Source organism: Argiope bruennichi, chromosome 11 (assembly GCF_947563725.1).
Source record: "Argiope bruennichi chromosome 11, qqArgBrue1.1, whole genome shotgun sequence".
In the NCBI taxonomy this organism is placed as follows: Eukaryota; Metazoa; Arthropoda; class Arachnida; order Araneae; family Araneidae; genus Argiope; species Argiope bruennichi.
In genome coordinates, this window is record NC_079161.1 from 73,021,861 (window position 1) to 73,031,459 (window position 9,599).

The 9,599-nt window shown below is 43.0% G+C and overlaps 1 protein-coding gene across 1 annotated transcript; it reads right to left on the bottom strand.

Annotated features, from left to right (window-relative positions):
- Nucleotides 1–7,791: 7,791 nt before the first annotated feature.
- On the bottom strand, nucleotides 7,792–9,051 carry LOC129956661 (uncharacterized). Its single transcript, XM_056068592.1, has one exon. The coding sequence runs from the start codon at nucleotides 9,049–9,051 to the stop codon at nucleotides 7,792–7,794; it is 1,260 nt and encodes a 419-aa protein (XP_055924567.1).
- Between the last annotated feature and the right edge of the window lie 548 nt (nucleotides 9,052–9,599).

A 9,599-nucleotide genomic window follows, 5' to 3' on the forward strand; every position in this document is an offset into this window, starting at 1 on the left:
AATATTTGGGTGGTATTTCTCACCCACCAGGTCCTTCAAACTTACTAATGACATATGAAAATATAGGAGACGATGTGAATTAAAAGTAGGACATTCAATCAAGATGTATTTTACACTAAAATCAACATGGCACGCCGGACAATTTGGTGCCCTTTCTCCAAAAATAAGGTACCTGTGCGTGAAACGGGTATGGCCCACACGGAGGCGAGTCAACCTGACATCAGCTCTACGAATAGAGAGGACAGGCCACGGGCCAATGTCATTCTTCACTTCATGCAGTTTGTTATGGATCTGTAGATCCCATTTATTTTGCCAAGTTGAATAGATGTGATTATTGAAAGACCTCCTAATATCATTATAGGGAAGTGCTTGGTTCAAATACGACAATGCAGATTTTGCTGCAGAATCAGCCATTTCATTTCCATGAATGCCGACATGACTCGGAACCCAACAAAAAATTATTTGGAAATCCTCGTTTTGCAAGAGGCGCAAAAGGGATAAAATTCGTATTGCTGTTGGGTGCATGCGATTATGGTAGTGAGAAAGTGTTTCCAACGCACTCATGCTATCAGTATAAATTATAAATTTGCGCTGTGGCAAAGATGAGATCTTCTGTAGAGCGCAGAATATAGCAAGCAACTCAGCAGTAAATACTGAGCAACAATTATGAACCCGATGGCTCACTGTATCAGATAGAAATACTATGCCATAACCGACATGATCATCCGATTTCGAGCCATCTGTGAAAATTGGATTAAAAGAGGAATACCGATGGCGATGATAGAAAAAAAGCTGTTGGAAGACAGCAGGTGCAGTTGAGGATTTGTCGAAGCCTTTAAAAGGATTCACAAAAGAGAATTTAGGGGTATCCCAAGGTGGAAAAATAAAAGAGTCAACAGTTTTAACATTAACAGTATTGAGATCCGAGTCACTTATGAGCATTTTGGCTCTCGCACAGAATGGTAGAATGTGAGAGGGACTGGCATCGTACAGTCTACGAAGTCTACTCGTGAATGTCATTTGTCTTAAAGGGTGTTTAGAAATAGATTTTGTTCTGAAATAATATGAAGCAGAAATTTTCTGGCGTCTTAAATAAAGGGGCAACTGGTGACAAATAACATAAAGGCTTTCAATAGGGGAAGTACGGAAGGCGCCGGAACAAATCCTTAAAGCAGAATGGTGTACAGTATCCAGCCGCCGTAAGACAGATGATCGTGCTGAACCATACACCATACACCCGTAGTCAATGCGTGAAAGGACGATTGCATCATAAATACGGAGTAGGGAGGTCCGATCGGCACCCCTGGATGTTCTGGAAAGTACCTTTAAAATATTTAACATTTTCTCACACCTCATCCGCAAGTGTAAAATGTGCGGAAGGAACGTGAGCTTCCGATCGAAAATTACGCCCAAGAACCGTATTTCACTCACCACTGGGATAGGTATATTTCTAATGTAAATATTCGGATCCGGGTGAATGATTCTCTTCCGGCAGAAGTGAACGCATCTACTCTTCTCAGGTGAGATTGCGTGTCCATTGTTGTTGCACCAAGCTACAACCTTATTAACTGCACTTTGCAATTGTCGTTCTATGAGATTCATGTTGCTACCTTGACATGAGATCTGCAGATCATCAACATAAAGAGTACCATTAATAGACGAAGGCAAATGATTTAAAATCTGGCTCAGATGAATAATAAAAAGTGTGACACTGAGGACACTTCCTTGTGGAACTCCCTCAGCTTGAATAAAATGATTAGAGTAAAAGTTGCCAATTCGAACACGAAAAGTACGTCTTGATAAAACGTTTTGTAAAAATATGGGCAAGTTACCCCTAAAACCTAGATTAAAAAGGGTTGAAAGTATGCCGTAGCGCCATGTACGGTCGTATGCCTTCTCAATGTCAAAAAATACGGAAACTAGGTGGTTTCTTCTCACAAAGGCATTGCGTATTTGGGTTTCCAGTAATACTAGGTTGTCAAAAGTAGAGCGACCTCTACGGAAACCACTCTGCAACGGGGAGATGCATCCTTGTTTCTCTAGTTCGAAAGTTAAACGAGAATTGACCATGCGCTCGAAGGTCTTACAGAGGCAGTTTGTAAGAGCAATCGGTCTGTAGTTCAGAGGGACAGATGGTTCTTTGCTGGGCTTTAAGATAGGAATCACAATAGCTTCACGCCATTGTGAAGGGTATTTCTGTTCAGTCCATATTCTGTTAAAAAGCAGCAACAGATTGGAAAGGGAAATGGTATTCAAATGGCGGAGCATGTTATATGTGATTCCATCTGGCCCAGGACTGGTATCATGGACTTGAGACAAGGCCATTTCCAATTCAATCATCCGGAATTCACAATTATATGGAATGGTACCTCGTGCTTTAAAGTTCAAACGCAACTTTTCCTCGCGATTCTTAATTACCAGAAATTCAGGGCTGTAAGAATCAGCTGCGGAAACCTGTGCAAACGCTTTGCCGAGAATGTTAGCAACGTCTAATGGGTTCGAATACATCATATTACCGGTTTGTAAAACAGGAATAGAAGTTTCGTTATAGATACCATTAGCGGCCTTTACCTTTTTCCATAAAAGTTTACTGGAAGTAGTGGATGTGATGGATGAGACAAATTTTGTCCATGATTCTCTCTGACTGCGGCACCGAATGCAGCGAGCTAGCGCTTTGGCTCTTTTAAAAGCGATAAAATTCTCAGTCGTAGGGTACCTTCTAAATCGATTCCAGAATTTCTTCTGATTTTTATGACTGTCGCGACAAGCTTCATTCCACCACTGTCTACGAAATTTTCTTAGACGTGGGGATGTTTTCGGAATGGTGGTGTTCGCGACGTTCATTATCTTATCAATGACATTTTGTACTGCTTTCGAAATATCTGCATCACTGACCATAGCTTCATTGATAACTGCTAATTGTGAGAATGCAGTCCAATCTGCCCGCTGGAATAGAAAACGCGGGGGACATATAGCCGCACCGCCACTATCAGCGTGGGAGATTATTAGGGGGAAATGATCGCTATTGTGCAGATCCTCCCCTACTGTCAAATTCAACATCGGTAGTAGTTCGGGAGAGCATAAGGCTAGGTCAAGACAGTGGAAGCTACGTGTGGGCGCATGGAAGTACGTTTGCTCGTCATTATTGAGCAGACAGAGACAGTTGTTAGCAATAAACTGTTCGATCTGCTGCCCACGGGAGTTGGTACTATCCGAGCCCCACAAAGTACTATGTCCATTGAAGTCGCCAAATAAAATGAAGGGTGACGGAAGTTGGTCTACTAGATTGTCCAGGTCTTGCTGATGGATGACACCGTGAGGCGGAAGATAGATGCAGCAGACTGTGACCAAAGACCGTATATGGACCTGCACAGCCACAGCCTGAAGAGATGTATGTAAAATAAGAGGAGTGCTCGGATAAAGGTTTGAAGTGAAGATGCAGACTCCTCCAGAACCATGAGATCCAGTGCCTGCCTCTTTCCGAACACAATTATATCCGCGTAATTTTAGTGGAATGTTGGGTGTCAAGAAGGTTTCCTGAACACCGAAACAGACAGGATGAAAATTGTTTAAGATGTACTTAATGTCAGGAAGTTTGGACCGAATGCCGCGACAATTCCAAGAAAGGAAGGTACCCATTAAGAAATAGAATTTGGCGGAGAACGATTACAGGCATTAGTTGGAGTTGCTTGGATTTCGCAACTCATCTCCAGGTCATCATCATCCTTCGATGGATGCAATATAATATCTGGGCTATTTAAAGTGCCACCAAAAATTGATGATAAGTCCTTGTGGACAACACCTTTTTTCGCTAGCCCTAAGGCGACAGAATTTTTTGAAGAAGATCTTTTAAGTTTTAATGGGAGTTCTGATTTTGAAATGCCATTTTTCGCAAGCTTTAACTTCTGCGAGTTCTTTGTTCTTTTCTTTGGTGCTCTTTTTGATTTCGGGGGTTCCAATTCTGGAGTTGGATTACTTTTTATAGATTCCTCAGAATCAGACTCTGATATATTTGCAGGGCTATTAGTTTTAACAGTTCGTTTCAAGCAATTTTCACAAGAACAGTTTGAGCAAAAATTTTTTAGCACAGCCGAGGCATAACTGACACCAGGAGTAGGGGTCTGGGATTCAATTTTACGTCTGGCTTCAGGATAAGTTATATTTTCTTTTATTTTTAAAGTTGTGACCTGTTTTTCTAAGTGCCAGCGTGGGCAAGATCGAGCATACGAAGGGTGATCTCCGCCGCAGTTCACGCACTTTTCTTTTGCGTTACATTGCTGGCTATCATGCCCTTTTTCAGCACAACGGGCACATGCGAGTGTCCCGCGGCAATTAATTTTCGAGTGGCCAAATCGCTGGCACTGAAAGCACCTCAATGGATTTGGTATAAATTGGCGAACTGGTAACTTGATATACCCTGCATAAATATATTCAGGCAGATTAGGAGTATGAAAAGTGAGTACGAAATGTTTTGTGGGGAGGAGTTGCCCATCACGTCGTATTGATATTTGCCGAACATGAGTCACTCCTTGCTTTTTAAGTTCAGCAGATGTCTCTTCAAGAGGAACATTAAATAATTCTCCGCAGGTTATAACGCCTTTGGGGAAGTTGAGAGATGAGTGAGGACTCACCGATATCGGTATATTAGCAAGAGCTTTCAATTTCATAAGTTGTTGGGATTGCTTTTTGGAATCTATCTCCAATAACAAGTCCCCAGAACGCATTTTTTTAACAGATTTCACCTCGCCTACGGTCGCAAAAATTGCTTTCTGAACTAGGAAAGGAGATACGTTATGGAAAGTTTCATTGCCTTCAGATATTCGTTTTATAATGAAGAAAGTATCAAAATGATCAACATTAGGAACTTTGAATACTTTACGCCCACTGAAGGGAGATTTTCGAGAAGAGCCCATACGATATTGATGGGGATTCGGGCCCGACGGCACCACCCACCACGGAGTCCAACAAGGGAAGGCAGCCACCGGCTCTGGCCAATCCCAGCCTCGGCGCTTGCCCTAGCGCTAGCCGGAACCTATACGACGCTCGGAGTTACCCCCGGGGACAGTGACCACCCTTAACGCCAAGCCCAAGGAGTAACCCCTTCGCTTGATCCCTAGCAGACTAGCCACTCAGGTGACTAGCTACCAGCCGATTGATGCACAGGGGACCACAGTGCACCGCCCGTCTTTCTAATGGGTCGCCACGCACGGCAAACACGTGGGGTTTTGGCTGTCCATGAGAAGCAAGAAGCAAACAGAGCGGCGACAGCTTCTCATGGAGAGCTCCCTCGCTTGCCGTCGAGGGAAAGAAAAAACAGCAGAAAGCAGAAGGCGTAGAGGAGTGGAAACTTAAAGGGAGTATAGATCCCTGGGTACCTCGGGATTGGGACACCCGTACTCACCTATAGTAGGTGAGCCCCTGAGGGGATACGAAGAAGGGATGCGCGATCAGCACCCCAAGATGTACAGGAAAGCACCTTAACGATATTTAATGACTTCTCACACTTCTTCCGTAATTGCAAGATATGCGGGAGGAAAGTGAGTTTCTTGTCGAAAACCACTCCTAAAAACCGCATTTCATCAACAACAGGAATAGTAATATTTCTTATTGACAGGATAGGGTCAAGATGAATGCTCCTTTTTCTACAGAAATGGACACACTTGCTCTTTTCAGCTGAAAGTTTATGTCCATTGTCATCGCACCAACTCAACAATTTGTTGATAGCATTTTGTAATTGCCGTTCAATTAAGTGCATGTTACTCCCTTGACAAGAGATCGGCAAATCATCGACATATAAAGTTCCGTTGACAGATGGTGGCAAAATATTTAAAATTTCACTAAAATGTAGGATAAAAAGTGTTACGCTGAGGACACTTCCTTGCGGAACACCCTCAGCTTGAATAAAAGCATCAGAATAAAAATTTCCCAGGCGTACTCGAAACGTACGAGTCGACAAGAAACGTTCAATAAAAATTGGGAGGTTTCCTTTAAAACCAAAGTCGAAAAGTGTTTTTAAAATTCCATAACGCCAAGTACGGTCATATGCCTTTTCTATGTCAAAGAAAATGGAGACAAGGTGATTTCTACGGACAAACGCATTACGAATTTGGGTTTCTAATTGAACAATGTTATCAATAGTTGAACGTCCTTTACGAAAACCACTTTGTTGGGGCGGAATGCAAGCTTTTTTCTCCAATTCAAAGACAAGTCGGGCATTGACCATACGCTCAAGAGTCTTACAAAGGACACTAGTTAGAGCAATCGGTCTGTAGTTCAGAGGGTTAGCAGGATCTTTGCCCGGTTTCAGAATGGGAATCACAAAAGCTTCTTGCCACTGGTATGGGAAATTTTGCTCACTCCAGACTCTGTTAAACAAATATAAGAGACTAGAGAGCGATTCCTCATCTAAATGGCGAAGCATATTATATGTTATTCCGTCTGGGCCAGGGCTGGTATCATGAGTTTGAGATAAAGCTGAAATTAATTCGATCATCTTGAACTCACAGTTGTACGGAACAGGTTTTCGAGTATGAAATTTCAAAGACTGTTTTTCCGCGCGATTCTTAGTTGCTATGAATGAAGAACTATAGCAATCAATAGAGGAATTTTTTGCAAATGTCTGCCCAAAAATATTAACGATATCCAATGGAGCAGAGTGAGTCGTACTTCCAGTTTTAAGAACAGGAAAAGAAAATTCCTGATAGACACCATTTGCTGCCTCTACCTTCTTCCACAACTGTTTACTTGTAGTACAAGATGTAATCGAAGATACATATTTTCTCCAGGAATCCCTCTGACTTTGACGACGAATGTGACGAGCAATGGCTTTGGCACGTTTGAATGCGACGAGATTTTCTGTGGTGGGGTACCTTCGGAAGATGTTCCACAGCTTTTTCTGCTGTTTGTGGCTGTCACGACAGGCTTCATTCCACCAGGGTTTTCGGAATTTCCGTAGGCGTGGTGAAGTTTTAGGAATTGTTTTTTCAGCGGCACTAATTAAACATTTAATGACGTTTCGTACTGCTTCCGTGACGCATGTAGTATTGACCATAGACTTTGTAATTTTTGCCAATTGTCTGAAAGTCTCCCAATCCTCTCGCTGGAATAGATAACGCTGTGGCAGACAGGTTCCACAGCCTCTATCAGCATGAGAGACAATTAGAGGAAAATGATCACTATTATGAAGATCATTCCCAACTTTCAAATTCAAAAATGGTAATAGCTCGGGGGAACATATGGCCAAATCGAGATTATGGAAGGTACGAGTGGGTTCATGGAAATACGTTTTATCATCCTTATTGAGCAGACAGAGACAGTTATCAGTTAAAAACTTTTCAATCTGTCGCCCACGAATGTTTGCATTTCCTGAACCCCACAAGGAAATATGTGCATTGAAATCTCCAATGATCAAAAATGGTGTTGGAAGCTGGTCCACCAAGTTGTTAAGTGCTTGTAAGTTAATGACATCATGAGGTGGTAAGTAGATACTACAGACTGTAACCAGTGTTCTGATATGAACTTGTACAGCCACAGCCGGTAGAGGTGTATGTAAATTTAACGGTGTGCTTGGGTATAGATTTGATGTCAAAATACAGACACCTCCAGAATTGTGCACTCCGGTGCCTGCATCTTTCCGAACACAATTATAGCCTCGTAGTTTTAATGGAATGTTGGGTGTCAAGAAGGTCTCTTGAACACCAAAACAAACAAGATGAAAGGTGTTGATAATGGTCTTCATGTCCTGAAGTTTGGACCGAATGCCGCGACAATTCCACGAAAGGAAGGTACCCATTAAGAGAGATGTGTCACAGAATTATAAGGAGCAACAGTAGGAGTTGCAGAAACGTCGCAACTCATATCAAAATCATTCTCATCTTCCGATGGGTGCAGTTTAAGGTCGGGACTATTACGTTTACCACCGAATACGGACGTCAAGTCCTTATGTGCTAAACCTTGTGCCGCTAGTCCCAAAGCGACAGAATTTTTCCTAATAGATTTCTTAAGTTTCGCAGATAGATCTTTCTGCGTTTGGCCACGCTTTGCAAGTTTTAATTTCATTGACTTTTGAGGTCTAGATTTGGTTTGAGGTTTTACTTGTTTGTCAGTGTCAGAAGCACTGTTTATGGATTGTTTTGTATCCGATTCAGAGGTTTTCTTTCCTGCTTTGACAGATTTCGTACAACTGGGACATGTACAATTTGCACAAAAAGATTTTTGGACAGCAGACGCATAACTTACACCAGGCTTAGGCGTTTGTATTGCGATTTTCCGCCTAGCCTCAGGATATGAGATGTTTTCCTTGATTTTAATTGTTGTTATTTTCTTTTCTAAAATCCAACGTTCACACGATCGAGAGAAGGATGTATTATTTCCCCCGCAGTTCACGCACTTTTCTTGTGCGGTACACTGCTGGCTATCATGTTCTTTTCCTGCACAGCGGGCGCAAGTGAGGGTCCCGCGGCAGTTCGCCTTCGAGTGGCCAAAACGCTGGCAATTAAAACACCTCAGGGGATTAGGTATGTATGGTCTGACAGGTCGCCTTATATATCCCACATATATAAATTCAGGTAATTTTCGCGACTTAAAAGTTAAGATATGGTGTTTTGTCTCAATTATATTGCCGTCTCTCCGGATGGTAATACGGCGGACATCTGTGACACCTTGAGACTTCAATTCCTTTGTAATTAAGTCTACAGGAAGATTCAGTATTTCACCACAAGTTATGACACCCTTAGAAATATTTAGCGAGTGGTGAGGGCTGACACTGACAGGTATTGTAGATAACGCTTTCAATTTTTGAATTTGCTGGGCTTGCTTTCGGGAATTTACCTCGACAAGCAAGTCACCAGAACGCATCTTGCGAATAGATGTAATGTCACCAACAGTTGCAGCGATAGCCTTTTGCACTAAAAATGGCGAAACGGTTTCAAACGTTTCATTATTTTCGGAAATACGTTTGATGACGAAAAACTTGTCAAAATGGTTTTCAAAATTAACTTGTTGAGGAATAATGTGACGCCCACTAAAGGGACCTTTCTTGGGAGGAGCCATATGATATTGAAGGAGATTCGGGCCCGACGGCACCGCCCACCACGGAGCCCTAAAAGGGAAGGCAATTACCGGCTCTGGTTTTTTCCAGCCTCGGCATACACCTCAGTGCTAGCCGGAACCTATACGCTGGGAGTTACCCTCGGGGACAGTGACCATCCTTAACGCCAAGCCCAAGGAGTAACCCCTTCGCTTGATCCTTAGCAGACTAGCCACTCAGGTGACTAGCTACCAGCCGATTGATACACCGGGGACCACAGTGCACCACCCGTCTTTCAAATGGGTTGCCACGCACGGCCAACACGTGGGACTTTGGCTGTCCATGAGAAGCAAGAAGCAAACAGAGCGGCGACAGCTTCTCATGGAGAGCTCCCTCGCTTGCCGTCGAGGGAAGGAAAAACACAGCAGATAGCAGAAGGCGTAGGGGAGTGGAAACGTAAAGGGAGTAAAGATCCCTGGGTACCTCGGGATTGGGACACCCGTACTCACCTATAGTAGGTGAGCCCCTGAGGGGCAACTGGGTGTATCCGACATTGGAAATTAGAGAGCGT